Genomic DNA, 17,219 nt, shown 5'->3' with positions numbered 1-17,219 from the left:
TCAACTCTTTTATAAGGTATTGGACCTTTGCAACACATTTATAAATACAAGGTTTATTTCCAGCTCTTTTATAAATTTTCTATTGCAAATGGTTTAGAATAGTTAAAAAATGCAAGTTAATAGTTAATCAAACTTATGATCATGTCAGATACTAATCCAGTTTATTACAGAAATATACATCCTAGGTTGAACAGATGGTAAATTGCTAGAAATAAGCAATGTTTGCCTATTCGGATTTATGAGAGCTATATAGATAATGGTTATACACTATGTAAATGCATATAGATAAATAGATGTTCTTCAAAAACCTCAGAGATCTACAGAATAAGGCATTTAAACATGTCTTCATTAATTTAAAACCACTGAGATATGTCAGCTCCTAGCAGCACCCATTCAACTTGAAAAAAAGTTAATGAGTATCAAAGAATCTCTATTAGGAGATCACTTCATATGTGGCAAGCTGCCCCTGGGAAAAGAAATGTTTCTGCTCCCTTTGCAGAAATTATGCTGTAAAAAACTTGGATAAAGGCAAAATCAACTGCCAAGCTCTGCCAAGACAGGGTAAGCAAATCCTTCTTAATTAATTCCTGCTTCACAAATATGTTTGTCAGATATTCTGGCCAGAAGGCTGAAGATTGATATTCTAACATTATAGAGAAATTTTAAGTGACTTTCCAGGTAGCCAAATACCTCTACCATTTCTATGTTTTGGAAGATGCTTGACTGCACTCTCTACATTCAAAGGTAGTATGGTTTCTTTCTCAAGTCTCTGATGTGGTTGAATAATAAATAATAAATAAATAATAAATAGTTGCAACAAAGCATAAGTTATTTAGTATTTAAGAAGATGTTTTTATTTATTTTTTCTGCTAGAAAATGTGGCATTTAATTTTTCTTTTTTGTATAAAAAAGATAAAGGTCTCTTTTTACATAATTATATATAAATTAAATTTAATTTTTATTAATTACAGTTTATTCACTTTGTATCCTAGCTGTAGCCCCATCCCTCATTCCCTCCCAATCCCACCCTCCTTCATTCATCTCCTCCCATGTCCCTCCCCAAGTCCACTCATAGGGGAAGTCCTCCTCCCCTTCCCTAAGATGTTTTTATATCTAAAAGTTTTTTTTTTTAGGTTGATAAATGTAAGTTATGATATTCAATGATTTAGGTACAATAAACTCATCAGGATAGAATAGATAATAGAATACTTTCTCCAAAGTTGCCAAATACATTAGGACTGGACATTGTGAATATATATCTTACCTGATTGTTTCATAATTGGTATTATTGTATATAGTTTAAAATTGTAAGAGAAAGAGATTTTTATTGGACTAAAAAGGGGAAATGTAGAAGGAATCTCTTCTATCTGTATGGAAGCAGTTTTTTTTTTAACCTATGGACTATAGAAGAGGATAAAATAAAAAATGGGATATCAGGAAGAAAGGATTCTGAGGTAGAGCCAGGTGTGAGTGATTTGCCCTTGAATATGTGAGGAAGACAAATGAATGTTTCCTGAGCAGAAGTAACCAGCCAAATGGCAGAATGTAGTTAAAATGCTTTGTTTTAAGGTATGAGCTAGTCAGAGGAGAGCCTAGCTATATGGCCTAGGTATTTATAAATATATTTTGAGTCTGAGTCTTTATTCTGGAAGCTTGAGGCAGGAAGAAAAGCCCTACAGCATTTCCCTTAAAACATAAAATTTACTAAAGTTGGTATCTAAAGTTAAACGTATTTACCATAATTACTAGAAACTACATTTTTGCTTAGTTAGGTAGATTCAATAGATCATTTTATGCTTTTATTCACAAGGGTTTTAAAATTAATTTCTTAGTTGACATACAAAATAAAAGGTTTCATTATGACATTTCCTTATACATATGACTTTCAAATATCCACCCATACAACAGTACCCCCTCCATCCATTTTCTCCCATCTCATTGTTCCCTTTCCTTTTCTCAAGTATATCTATATTATATACGTAAGAGAAAACAAATAATCTTTTATCTCTGTCTCCCTCAATACCCTCCCTTGTTGCTCCCTTCCCTCCCATTTAGAACACCTCCCTGCAGGCACACACCACATATGATAAACAAAAAACTTGACTTGACATTACTGAATTTGGCTTTGTTTGCTTAACATGATGAACTCCAATTAAAACCATTTTCATACAAATAACATAAATTTATTTTTTCTTTATTACCGAATAAAATCCCATGTTGTGTGCATGAGTGTGTGTTTGTGTGTGTGTTTGTGCATCTACAACATTTTATTTATTCATTCCTCTGTTGATAGGCATTTAGGCTGATCCTGTATCTTGGACATTTGGATAGTACAGTAATAAACATGCTTGGCAAATATCTCTGTGGTAATGTGATTACATTCCTTTGGGAATATACACAGCAGTGGTATAGTCAGATTATATGGAAGGTTTATTTTTATATTTTTGAAGACCATTCATACTGCTTTTCACAGTGTCTACCCTAGCCTACACGCTCATCAAGAGTATGTAACAGTTTTTTAATTTTAATTTTATTTATTTTACATTCCAGTCATAGTCCCCTCTCTCCTATCTTCCTGGTCTCACCCTCCCTCCCTGTTTCCCCTACCCCCCATCACCTACTCCTCAGAGAAAGAAAGCACCCCACCCACCCACCCACCCCAGCATATCAAGTTATATCAAGATTGAATTCATCCTCTTCCCCTGTAGGCCCAACAGGAAGAAGTTATCAAAAAGCAGGCAACAGAGGTCATGTCAGAGTCAGCCCCCCTTCTCCTTTTTAGGAAAACTATATGAGGACCACTTCCCAAATCCTTGACTGAATATGCTGGTGCCATTTGCTTTATTTGATAACCATTCTGACTGAGAGGCAATGGTCTCTCAAAGCAATTTTAATTTATATTTCCCTGGTGATTAAGGAAACTGCACATTTTTCAAATATGTATTGACCATGTATATTTCTTCTTATGAGACATGTATTTTTTATTTGTATGTTTATTGATTAGATGGCTTGAAGATTTTATGTTTAATTTTTGGAGCTAATTATGCATTTTAAATATTAATCTCTTTTAGATGTTTAATTGGCAAGAACTTTTGACAATACTTGTAGAATATCTTTTGACTGATTACTTCCTTTGCTCTGCAGAAGCTTTTCAATGTCACCCAAACCCATTTACAAATTCTCACAAAAAACTTTAAACACTAAATTGGATATAATTAAATATTTCTATTGATGAAATCCAGAAACGCTATGTTTTTTTTCCCTCAAATGCAAGTCAATAACAAGGAAATCATGCAAACTTTTTGTTATTTATCATGATTTCTATAAGAGTACTTCTTTTCCACAGGGAACTAACCGTATTTCACTGGTAACAGCTTCAATTTATATTTTGCATTTTTTCATTACAAAGAACAGGTATAGTAGACATCAATATAAAAAATATAAATTGAGACAAAAACTAGATAAAATCAGCTTTACCAGTAATTACTTCCTCAGTTCATCCCATCCCTGATGATCAGCAATAATTACTCTCTCAGTCCATCCCATCCCTGATGACCACTGGCCACTGAACTAGTCATATTCCTGTATATTGAGTTTTATGTTTGGTTATACTACAGGATATAACTCAACAGTGTGCCAGGACACTTTCAGGCTTTTAAGAACAGACAAGTCATATGTGGAAGAATTCTCACAAATTATTTCAGAGTAAAAAGAGTACGCTAAGATTCCTGAGTTGATAAAAGTGGACACATCTAAGGAAAAACCTCTTCCATAGACACATTCCCAGCCAATGGACACTAGCATCAAGACTCTGGTGATGTTAGCACACCAACTGTAGTGGATTAAATAGAGTGACTCCCACAGGCTCATATGTTTGCAACATGGTTTCCAGTTGGTGAACTGTTCGTGAAGGTAGGAGGTGTGGCCTTATTGGAGGAGTGTGTCATTAAGAATGAGTTTTGAGGTTCAAAAAAGTTTGGTGCCATTCCCAGATAGCCCTCTCTGCCTTCTATTTGGGGAACAAAATATGAGTTCTCAGCTTTTCCTGCTGCTATGCCTTTGCTCTGTCATCATGTCATCCAAAACCATAAACCCAATTAAAGCTTTCTTTTGTAAGTTGTCGTGGTTATGGTGTTTGCTCACAGCAATAGCACAGTAACTAAGATACCAACCCATTTTCTTCTGCTAAACAAAGTTAGATGCCACTAGTATTTCCTTCTAAATTTAATGTTCAAACAATCAAGTTTTGCTTAATATCTAACTTCTTATAGTTTCAAATAAGGGTCTGATTCCCTAAATCAGATTCTCAAGTTTTACTATAGGATAAAAATAAAACAATGTTTAGATACCTCAAGGTTACGGGTTCTTAAAACAAAAAGATAAATCTGTTTAGCATCCAAATGCCTGGGTAATTGCGTTAGTTCATTTTGTTTGAATCCTGAGAAGTTGCAACCCTAGAAAAAAATGCAAATGTTGTTTAGCAAAAAATATTTCTCTTTTTAGTATAGTGGTTTCATATGACTTTAGAAGACAGATAAATATTTAACTGTCATTAAACCGAAATACTTATTTCATGTTACCATATTAAAAACTATGTATTACTCCTAGGAAAAACTTTCATATATGTTGTTTCAAGAAATTAAAAGCCTTTGCATATCTGTGAGCCAATTTTAAAAACAAAACAAAAACATATTTCCGATCCTATTTTGGCATATACTCAAAAGACCAAGTATTTTAGATAGGCCATGCATAAAGAAACAAGAACAGGATATACTAGAAAGGATTCTAAGCCCGTTCCCACCTCTCTTTATTGGGAAAGGAAAATTTATAGTTATCACTACATCTATAGCATTACAAGCATTCTTTTGGCCTTATGTAATATACCTGGTATATAATCTGGCATTATAGAAAATCGAAATACCTCTATATTCTTTTCTGTCTCCATTTCATCTGAAAGCTGGAAAACAAAGTATATAAAGTTATAAATTAAAGAATTTTTACATTAAAGTCTTCCAAACAAACTCAACAAAATATTTATATTTCACAATAGTTAACAGAGCTTTGGTTCACACAATTCACTTACAAATAACCAAAGGAAGGCATACATAAATACATTAAAATGAATCTCAGGTGACTTATAGTGATGTGATGGTGTCAGGGCTCCAATATTGAGTGTCAAAAATACATATCTAGATTTTTTTTAAGACTTAATTATGACTTAACAAAGATTAAATGGACATTTATAAAAGTGTTATCAGTTCTTATCTGAAAACTATAGCACTTACATTTTCTAAGAAAATACTTTTTGAGGGATGGTAAAAACAGCAAAATCTTACCACTATCTTCTTCTGCTTATCATGTTCCTTTAGAAATGCCTTGTATTGGTCTAGCTTTGCACATGAACCTATAAGTAAAAGGAATTGACAACAATGAAAAAATTCAAAAAACAAAAAATTCAAGGTAATTTAAATAAATTATATATAAAACTATTCAGTGAAATCAACTGGCAACTTTGACAAGCCACATATCCTTAATAAATAATGAAACTATTATTTATCATCTGTTTCCTTTTGTTTTTCTAAACTATCAAGCACACTTCACATATCTGTGGTACTTCTATATCTAATATTTTACCTCAACCAATATCTAACAAACAAGTCACATTTTTCAAATAGCTCAGCTGTTTAAATTTAGCAATTTTAAAGCTACCTTAATTCAATAAAGTGCACTTCTACGGTGCCTGGACCAGGGAACGATATGTGCACAGTAAGCCATTCGATTCAAGAGTTAGTTATCTCTGATATTCACATATTGAAAACAATGAATATATATATATGTGTGTGTGTGTGTGTATAAATACCTATTTTTAAAGGAAGACAGTTAAAAGAAGATTTTTCCTATTTTTTTGCTTATATATATTTGGTCTATGAAAATAATGTATGTATAATATATATACATAAGCTAATATATACAGTTTATATATATGCATATACAAGCCATATATAACTACAAATATATTAACTGCATGCATATATGTATACTATATATACACCTTGTATAATGAAAATGTTGGTATAATGTTTTTTTAAAATGTATATGCCTTACCCTTGTTAATTCAAATGCTGATTTCCCCACCCCCAACTCTCTGGTTTCAATCTGGATATTGCATTGTGATACTCACTATAAGCATCCTGTCTCAACTCTTGTGTAAACAGGACACAAATAAAGCAACTAGATACAATGTTGTGCAATGGGAGGAGCCAGAGGACAGGAAAGAGGGGAGGAGCTAGAGAACAGGAAGGGGCGAGAAGGAGGAGGAGTTCGAGGAGAGGAGAGCAGAGCGGGAGGAAAGAGCTTGGAGGACTTGGAGCATGAACCAGACCTAAGATTTCACAAAAAGCAAGTAAAATGTGGGAAATCTAAATGTTAGGAACTGAGGGCTTGGAGGTTTAGGAGGGAGTAAATATTGCCCAACATTGTGTTCTAGGTTAACTAAAAACCCAGTCTCTGTGTGGTGATTTGGTTTTACAGCTGCTGAGGATTAACAGCAGCTATACAAGAAGATAAAACAATAGTAAATATTAATCGCCGCCTACAACAAATGGCGCCCAACTAATCTAAGAATCCACACCTTTTAAATCTTACTTTATCATAATTTGGTGGGGGGAATAAGCTTCCAGTGATGCAAACCAAACTTAAAATCTAAAAACTCCCAGGTCAGTTACTGTCTCTTTAAGAGAGGTTCTTTAACCAGCCCAGGAGCAAAAGACAGCCTCATGTGGCCAGACCTGAGACTTCCATAACAAAACTGGTTGCTGCTGTAGTTTAACTGAGGGGTAAACAAGCATGGCTCCTTTTTACTGTGGCTGGCTCAGCTCCACAGCCATGGAGGGAAAGAAAGAAACTGGAGGCAGACAGACCTCTAGACAGAGTTTGGCCTAAACTGCATATAAAATAAAAAATTGCCATGGCAGAGGGTGTTTTAATCCCTTTTGGCTTCATTTTGGCTGTCATAGTCATGGATCTAGTTGCAGTATGTTTAATGGTGTTGGTTCTTCTTCATGCCTTCTCCAAGAAAGTTCAAGGAGAAAATGGGGAAAAAGCCAAGGACTGGGGTACTAAGTTACAGACAATAGTACTCATCCAAATAATTAGGTTAATAAGGGCTAAAATTCAAAGCTCTCTGGCTGCAAGGTAACTTGTCAGCTCTTTCTGGTAAGGGTCCACCAATTTATTGAAACATCAACTAAAATAACCAACTGGGCTTTACAGCGTAAATTGGCACAACTGACCCCAAACTCAAATTTTTCTTTTCTCTTTGCTGGATTTTCATATAAAGGCTTTGAGTTACAAATATACTGATTTGAAACTATATATATCTGAACAAGTTGGTGAAGGCACATGCCTTTCTTCCCAACACAAAGTAAAAAGAAACAGGCAGATCTCTGAGTTCTGGATCAAGCTTATTTACATAATAAAAGCCAGGATGGCAACTCCTGCTGTTTAGCCACTTACAGAGATAGTCTAAGATCCAAAATGACAACATTTTCCTTAAGGTTACCATGTAAATTCTTTTTTTCTTAATAACAGATGTTATATCCTTACTGCTCTAAAGGTTGGATTCACATCATTTTTAGGTTTATATAAAGAGAGATAATGTCACAGTGCTCTGGAAATTACCTTATCCTTTTAAACGTGAAACATTTTCATGGGGGAAAAATGTTGGTCATGCTTAATGTAAAAAAGACACAAGAGGCTTAAAGATGGCAAAGTACATGCCAACCTACTTTAGTCCTAAAAACTCAAAAATTATATTCATATGTTTAAAAAACAAAACTGTCCATCCCATATTAAAAAGAGGGCAAGCCAAAGAATAATAGCCACTATCATTGTAAAGTCCAGGTACAAGATGCCTAGGATATATTTAATGCTAAGGGTAAGAGAGTTTATATGCTAATGCTAAGAGAGTTTATATAAAGTTTGGCTATGAAGGCATAACTGCCCATCTTATATAAATAAGGGACAAGCCAAAAAAATAGCCACAAACATTGTAAAACCCAGGTACAAGATGCCTCGGGTATGCTTATCAATGTAAAGCCCAGGTACAAGATGCCTAGGGTATGCTTATATGCTAAAGGTAAGAGGGAGTTAAAATAAAGTTTGGCTATAAAGGCATAACTGCCCATTCTATATAAACAAGGGGATAGGACAAATAGCTACAACATATATAAAAATCTGGGCTAAACCTCAAAACAGGTACAAGATACCTACGGTACGCTTATATTCTAAATTAAAAAGGAGTTTATGTAAAGTTTACTTAAAACATGCATTTTCTATTGCTCAAGGCAACCAGCTTGTCTCTGTAATGGGAGGCTTCTCTAGGGAAATAGGTAGCAATGTGGCTTAATACAACAGGCACGCAAGAGCCCGAAAAGATATTTTAATCTATCTAACCTTGTTTTGATGATAATGATTGTATGTTCAATAATAATGGTAACTTATATTGCTAATCCCTTTACATGGGAACAACTCTAAAACTGAGACATAAAAATGTGTCTCCAGCCAAAAACTTCAACAATACTTGGCCAATAAATCCTTAGCTATAATATCCTCAAAATACATTATGCTAACCTTTTAATTGATATAGATTAAAAATGGCTTACAGTTTACTTTCATCCTGCACATCTCATACATTTATAATTTTAGAACTCTATAATGCTTGTGAGAAATTATATGTTTGCAGAACAAAACAACTGGACACCAGAGTTGCTGGATCAAACCTAACAGAATCATTCTTCAGGATGCTGAGACATTGACACATCTGTTCCAGCATCTTGCATGTACCAGCATTCTGCTTGTACCTGCCTCAACTTCAACTGCTGTTTCTCATCAAAGCCTGCTCCCAAAAGAACTTTGAAGAAAGCTACTAATTTTAACTGGTCCAGCATTTTAGACTGTTTCAAAAAGGACTTTTATTAAGCCTGAAATTTCTCAACATTCAAATGTTATTGGACCACAAATGTTATTGCTTGCTTAGTTAACCATTTTTATTTGGGCCCCCTACAGGATTTCTACATGTCCACAATGTCAGCTAGAAGAAACTCGTGAGAACGGCGTCCAGTTTCCTTTAAAGGGGTTTGGATATGTTTTTTGGTTGTTTGCTATGGCTACAAAATTTTTTTGTCATTGGGAGATGTTTATTATCAACGGTTTTATTCAAAGTAAAACAAGGAATATACAGGGATATTTTATAGAAATAGAAAAAAAAAGCATAGATTATTGAATCTACTCAACTTAAGGTTTTATTTGTTATTCCCAAATAAGGCTAATTTTAACTCTGGTATAGGTTTTGCATATTGATGCAAAAATAAGTATTTTTTATTCAGTGCTATAAGCTTTAGTATATTGATAGAAAGTCAGAGTTACTTCCAGTACTTTTAAACTACTATTAAAAGGTGGTTAGGATATTAGGTATGCAAATTAATTGTTAGTTATTCAACTCATAGTCATGTCAGACACTAGTCTACTTTATCACAGGAGTATACATGATAGGTTTAACAGATAGATATGATTTTGTTTACAAAGCGATTACATAAAGTTACGTAGTCTTCAAAATCTTCAGAGACCTACAGAATATGGCATTTAAAATGTTCTTATTATTTTAAAGATTCTTTGACAATGAGACAAGTCATTTCCTGGTAGCACCCCGCCTACCTGAAAGAAGATAATTAGCATCGAAGAACCTCCATATGGAGATGGCTTCAAATGTGGCAAACAAGCCACTTGGGTAAAGAAAATACCCTTGCATCACAACAGACAAATTCTGCCTAAAATGGGCAAGCTTAAATGTAGGACAAGTCGACTGCCGAACTCTGCCAAGACAGGGTAAGCAAGTCCTAAATAATTCCTGCTTCATGTATATGTCTGTTAAAATATTCTGAGCCAGAAGGCTGAAGATGATGCTCCAACGTTATAGAGAGTTATGGGTGACTGTTCAGCAGCAAACATGAAAATTTAAAATCATGACTTTAATAGCAGCTTAAACACATTCTTGGACTTGAGAAAACTAAAGTCAAAAAGGATAGTACATATCTAAATGATATAACTAATCAAATTTATATAATAAACAGTACAGACTTTATAAGCACAGCCAGTATTATCATGTTCAAGTGTTCTGTGTAACAAGTTAATGCATTAAGTCATGAATAAGATAGTAGAGAAGCTAGCATGGAAATGAATTTTTTGGAATCTGTAGGCTCCAGAATCAGCATAGGATGAAAGCTTTTCCTCCATCTAGATAGCTTGGTGGTCATCATGCATGCCCTGACTTTTGAGCTCACTTGTCTTCCTACTGTCATCCACCCAAGACCCAGTCACTTCAGCACCCCTCTTTATCTTCTCCTCATACCAACCCTCAAGTAACTCAAGTAACAACTTAAATCAGATGCACAAGTACCAAAGGAATAAAATAATAAATAATAAAAGTAGCATAAAACCCCCCACAATTTGATGCTCCCCCAAGTTACTAATTCCATAATAACAAACTGCAGTGAGAATGATCTAGAAGATCTTTTGGACAAAGAATTCAAAAGAATGATTTAACTATGTTTAAACAATTCATAAAGGATATGAATATACTCAAAGAAAACAAAACAAAGAGATGAATGAAATGCAGAAGTCATTCCAAGATAGAATATATAGTTTAATAAAGAGGACATTGTGAAGAAACTCAAATTGAAGTGATGCTGTAAATGAAACACTAAATAAGCCAAATAAAAACTTCAGTGGAAAGCCTCAGCAGCAAAAACTAAACAGAGAAACACTGGAGTTAAATGACATGGTGAATAAAATGAAGCTAATGGACATCTACAGACCACTTCAACCAAACACAATACTCATTCTCCTCAACAGCCCATAAACTTTCTCCAAAATTGAACACAAGATAAAACATAAAACAAGTCAAAACAAATAAAGGAATGTTAAAGTAACATCCTGCATTTTTCTGACGATAGTGGAATAACACCAGATAACAACAGCAATAGAAACTAGAAAAAGTATACAAACTCAATAAAACAAATAATATTCATGAATGGTAATTAGATAAAGAAAAGGTCAGAAAGGAAAAAAAAATCCTAGATAAGAATGAATTGAAAACACAACATGCTGAAATCTACGAGACACAATGAAGGCACTCCTAAAATGAAAGCTCATGTGTTGCAGGATATTTGTTCACACTGTGAACTCTGAGATTGTGTTATTTACTGGAAAAAACTGTTTTTAGTTGTGGTATGGCTCAGTCTTAGCATACATTTTTAATCCAAGAACTTTCTGCTTGCATATTGTAAACTGGATAAATAAAGTCAACCACAGGTCAAGAGGAGCAAGCAACCAGTTGACAGGAAGTAAACTTAGGGTTATAAAAACATAGAGAGGAGGAGGAAGTCAGGTGGATGGATAGAGGGATGCACAAAAAGTAGAAAGGAGGGATACTGAGTTTAAAGGAGTTTTTTGAGACATTATGGGTGAGGGAGATTCCTCAGCTGATGAGGAAAGTCAGCTGGGTGCTTTCTCTGCCTCTCTGAGCTAGCAGGCTTTCACCCCAGCATCTGGCTCCCGAGTCTTTATTGGTTATATTGAATGATTGAGATTTTGTTTAAAATAGCACTAATGCTAAGTGTAGAAAAACTCAAAGCAGTCTCATTAAAATCAGGAAAAGACAAGAGTTTCTACTCTCTATCCTCAGTATATTGCTTGAAGTGTTACCTAGAACAGACAGAGACAAAAATAAAAGGAATAGAAATAGAAAAAGAAGTAATTCTTTAATTCTTAGTTACAGATTATATGATTATACACACAAGAGATTCCACCAAAACGAATATTGTAGATCAGAATGCTTTCAGCAAAGTGGCAGGATACAAAAAAAGAAAGGATACTGAAAATGATATAAAGGAGATAATCTCATTTAACACACACACACACACACACACACAAACAAACAGAGACAGACAGACAGAGACAAAGATAGAGAAGAGGCAGAGACAGAGAACAGGTGGGAATAAATCTAACTAAGGAAATAAAGGATCTCTCAATGAAACTTTTATGACACTGAAGAAAGAAATTAAGGGGGATATCAGCAGATGAAAAGACCTCTCATGTTCATGGATCAGAATATTCAATATTGTGAAAATGGTCAATTTCAAAGAATATTCCAAGCTGTTGGTGCCAATCACACACTGTGTCTGATCAGTACAGCAGAGACTGCATAGCCACCAACAGATTGAACTGTGGGCCCCCAAACACCAGCATTTGCCTTTCCCAGGTGAGAGAAGACCGGGCGCAGTGAAGAAAACAGGCAGGTCTGACCTCGGGTCACCCTGCTAATCCCCTGAGAGGTCCCTGGGATCTGGCCAGAGTATGGTCTTCATAGTCTAGCCAAATGCCTGTGTGCTGTGCTCACTGTTCCAGACTGAACTGCGGGCCCCAAACACCAGTGTTTGGGTTTCTCAGTTAAGACAAGACCCTAAAGTGAGGGAAACAAGTTTTTCCAACCTCAGATCACCTGGCCAATCCCCAGAAATGTTCCTGGGTTCCCACCAGCACAGGACTCAGCATATAGATACATGCCTGCATTCTGCTCACATCAACCAGTGAATACATTCTGAGTACCAGGCATGCAGCTCTAACCTCAGGGCCTCCTGAAGCCTGGGAGCCATGGGAACAGCCCCAGACACTTCTTCAAAGCTCAACCTTTCTCCATAGGTAGACCAACAAAATCTCAGGGCTCTTTGGTTCTCCAAATTGGCTGCACCCAGCAAGCACAGTGACTGAGGACAATGTCAGGGCAGCTGCAGCCCATTAACCTCAGAGCAAGAAAGCCAATGGTAGGGCAGCTGTCCCTGGGACTTCCCCTAGTGAGAGTAGAGCCCCTGAGCTCCTAAAATGTCCAGTTACTCCACAGGATCATACATTTGAGGAAGGCCTCAGGCAATCCCCTGAGAAACACCCACCAGTCAGCTACCATACACACCAATCTGAGGAGGGCTCCTATGGGAACATCCAGATCCTTGTCCAGGGCTCTTCCTGCACTTCCCACCCCACCCCGAACTCTGGAAGGCACCAGAAACTACCAGCTATCATCAAAAACAACCAGGATGGCTAAAGGCAAGTGTAAAAACACAATCAACAAAAGCCAAAGTGATATGGAATCTCCAGAACCCGTTTATCCCAACACAGTCAGCCCTGGACACACTAAAACACAAGAAAATGACCTTAAATCTATGCTTATGAAGATGATAATAAAGGAAATAAAATCCTTAAAGAAATACAGGAAGATAGAATCAAACATATTGAGGCCTTTAGAGAGGCCTGTAGAGAGGAAATGAACAAATCACTCAATAAAATTCAGAAAAATGCAAACAATCAGGTGAAGGAAATCAATAAAATAGATCATGATCTGAAGATTGTAATGGAAACAATAAAGAAAGCACAAACTGGGGCAATCCTTGAATGAGAGAACTTAAGAGAAGAAAACAGGAACTACAACGGTAAGCATTGGCAACAGAAAAAAGAGATGGAGGAAAGAATCTCAGAAGACACAATGGAAGAAATTGATGCATCCATCAAAGAAAGAGTTAAGTCTAAAAAAATATTTTTGACACAAAACATCCAATAAATCAGACACCATGAAAAGACAAAACCTAAGAATAATAGGTATAAGGAGAAGATTCTCATCTCCAAGCCCCAGAAAATATTTTCAACAAAATCACAGAAGAAAATGTTCCCAATTTAAAGAAAGAGATGCTAAGGAAAGTGCTAAGAGGCCTACAGAACACCTAATAGACTAGACCAGAAAAGAAAATCCTCCTGCTACATAATAATCAAAACACTAAATGTACAGAACAAAGAAAAATACAAAAACTTCAAGGGAAAAAGGCCAAGTAATGTGTAATGGCAAACATCAGAATCACACCTGAATTTTCAGCAGAGAACATAAAAGACAGAAGGGCCTGGGCAGATGTCTTGCAAACTCTAAGAGACCACAGATGCCAGTCCAGACTACTATACCCAGCAAAATTTTCAGTCACCATAGATGAAGAAAACAAGATGTCATGTTTTTCCATGACAAAAACAAATTTGAACAGTGCCTATCCACAAATACAGCCCTATAGAAGATACTAGAAGAAAAACTGCAACCCAAGGAGGCAAACTATAGCCAGGAAAGCACAGGAAATAAATAACTTCACTACAGCAAAACTAAAAGCAGACAAGCACACAAACATACTACTACAATCAACATCAAAATAAAAGGAACAGTCACTGGTCATCAATTTCTCTCAACAGCAATGGACTCAACTCTCCAATAAAAAGACACAGGCTAACAGAATGAATGTGTAAGCAGGCCCCAACATTCTGCTGCATACCAGAAACACACCTTAGCCACAAAGATAGACAATATCTGAGAGTAAAGGGCTAGAAAAAGGTTTTCCAAGTAAACAGACCCAAGAAGCAAGCTGGAGTAGCCATTCTAATATCTAATAAATAGACTTTCAACCAAAATTAATCAAAAGAGATGGGAAACATCACTTCATCATACTCATCAAAGGAAATTTTCACCAAGAAGACAGCTCAATTCTAAGCATCCATGCCCCAAATACAAGGGCACCCACATTTGTAAAATAAATAATAAAACACATCAGTCCCCACACATTAATAGTGGGAAACTTCAACACACCACTCTCACCAAAGGACAGGTCAATGAAACAAATTAAACAGAGAAAAAAAATAACACTATATATAAAATGGACCTAAGATAGCTATAGAACTTTTCACCCAAATATATAAGAATCTACCTTCTCAGTACCTCATGGAACCTTCTCCAAAACAGACCATATAGTCACAAAGCAAGCCTCAACAGATACAAGAAGATTGAAATCATCCCTTGTGTCTTATCTGACCAACATGGAGTAAAGCTGGACCTCAACAATGACAGAAATAACAAAAATCCTACAAAAGCCTGGAAACTGAACAACTCTCTACTCAGAAATAGCTGAGTCAGTGAAGAAATAAAGAAAGAAATTCAGGACTTCCTAAAAGTCAATGAAAATGAAGATCCATCATACCTAGATTTATGAGACACAATGAAAGCAGTGCTAGGAGGAAAGTTCATAGCACTAAGCGCCTTCAAGAAGAAATTTGAAACATCTCATTCAAGGACCTAAATGGCTAACCTAAAAACCCTAGAAAAAAAAAGAAGTAGACACACCAAAGAGGAGTAGACAGCTAGACATAATGAAACTCAGGGCTGAAATCAGTAAATTGGAAACAAAGAGAACAATTCAAAGAATCAACAAAACCAAGAGCTGGTTCTTTGAAAAGAATCAACAAGATAGACAAACCCTTAGTCAAATTAACTAAAAGACAGAGACACTATCAAAATCAACAAAATCAGAAATGAAAAGGATACATAACAATAGACACTGAGAAATCCAATGAATAATGAAGTCTTACTTCAAAACCCTATACAGCACAAAATTTGGAAATCTAAATGAAATGGACAATTTTCTTGATCAATTCCACTTACCAAAGTTGAATCAAGACCAGGTAAATCAAGTCCTATATCCCCTAAGGAAATAGAAGCAGTCATCAAAAGTCTCACAACCAAAAAAGCCTAGAACCAGATGGTTTCAGTGCAGAATTCTACCAGATCTTCAAAAAAGGGCTAACACCAATACTCTTCAAACCAGTCTACAAAATAGAAACATTACCAAATTCATTCTATGAGACCACAGTCACCTTGCTACCTACACCACATAAAGACCCAACAAAGAAAGAATTTCAGACCAATTTATCTTATGAACATTAACACAAAAATACTCAATAAAATACTCACAAACTGAATCTAAGAGTACATCAAAGATACCATTCACCATGATCAAGTAGGCTTCCTCCCAGGGATGCAGGGATGGTTCAATGTACAGAAATCCATCAATGTAATCCACTCATATATAAACAAACTGAAAGAACCAAAACCACATGATCATCTCCTTAGATGATGAAAAAGCATTAAAGAAAAATCTAACAACAGTTCATGTTTAAAGTCTTGGAGATATAAGGGCTATAAAGCACATACCTAAATATAGTAAAGGCAATTTACAGCAAGCCTATAGCTAACATCAAACTAAACAGAGAGAAACTTAAATAAATTCCACTGAAACAAGGGACAAGACTAGGCTGTCCACTTTCTCTGTATCTCTTCAGTATAGTACTGGAAGTCCCACCCAGAGTAATAAGACATGAAAAGGAGACCAAGGGGATACAAACTGAAAAGGAAGTAATCAAAGTATCAGTATTCACAGATGATATGGTAGTATACATAAATGACCCCAAAAATTCTACCAGGGAACTTCCTACAGCTGATAAAACATCTTCAGCAAAGTGGCTGGATGCAAAATTAACTTTAAAAAAATCAGTAGTCTTTCTGTATACAAAAGACAAATGGGCTGAGAAAGAAATTAGGGGAGCAACACTTCACAATAGCACAAAAGACATAAAGTATCTTGGTGTAATTCTAACCAAGCAAGTGAAAGACCTGCATGACAGGAACTTCAAATCTCTGAAGAAAGAAATTTAAGAAGATATCAGAAGATGGAAAGACCTCCCATGCTCATGGATTGGTAGAGTTAACATTAAAAATGGCCATCTTACCAAAAACAACCTACAGGGTCAATGCAATCCCTATCAAAATACCAACACAATCCTTACAGATTTTGGAAGAACAATTCCCAACTTCATATGGAAAAACAAATACCTCAGGATAGCTAAAACAAAAGAGCTTCTGGAGGTATTGCCATCCTTTATTTAAAGCTATACTGTAGAGTAACAGTAATAAAAACTGCATGGTGTTGGTATGGAAACAGACTGGCTGGAGAATCAGTGGAATTGAATCAAGGACCCAGAAATAAATCCACACACAGACGCTTGATTTTTGACAAAGGAGCTAAAATCATACAATGGAAGAAAGATAGCATTTTCAACAAATGGTGCTGGTCTAACTGGATATCTACATGTGGAAAAAAGCAAAAGTATCCATATCTATCACCCTGCAAAAAACTTAAGTCCAAGTGGATCAAGGACCTCAACATAAAACCAGACACACTAAATCTTTTGGAAGAAAAAGCAGGGAAGAGCTTTAAACCTCATTGGCACAGGAGACAACTTCC

General features: G+C 35.6%; 1 protein-coding gene across 1 annotated transcript in view; it reads right to left on the bottom strand.

The window, feature by feature from the left end:
- Window positions 1–17,219, bottom strand: part of Fam227b (family with sequence similarity 227 member B) — a 184,372-nt gene that overhangs the window by 148,273 nt on the left and 18,880 nt on the right. Inside the window, exons 4-6 of the mRNA XM_060372159.1 lie at window positions 5,337–5,404; window positions 4,922–4,957; window positions 4,350–4,454 (exon numbers count right to left, since the gene is read on the bottom strand). Of these exons, the coding sequence (XP_060228142.1) occupies window positions 4,350–4,454; window positions 4,922–4,957; window positions 5,337–5,404 (209 nt within the window). The remainder of the gene's footprint in view (window positions 1–4,349; window positions 4,455–4,921; window positions 4,958–5,336; window positions 5,405–17,219) is intronic.

Source organism: Meriones unguiculatus, chromosome 18 (assembly GCF_030254825.1).
Source record: "Meriones unguiculatus strain TT.TT164.6M chromosome 18, Bangor_MerUng_6.1, whole genome shotgun sequence".
NCBI classification, from domain to species: Eukaryota; Metazoa; Chordata; class Mammalia; order Rodentia; family Muridae; genus Meriones; species Meriones unguiculatus.
The sequence above is the reverse complement of the archived record's forward strand: the minus strand, read 5'-3'. Positions and strand labels throughout refer to the sequence as shown.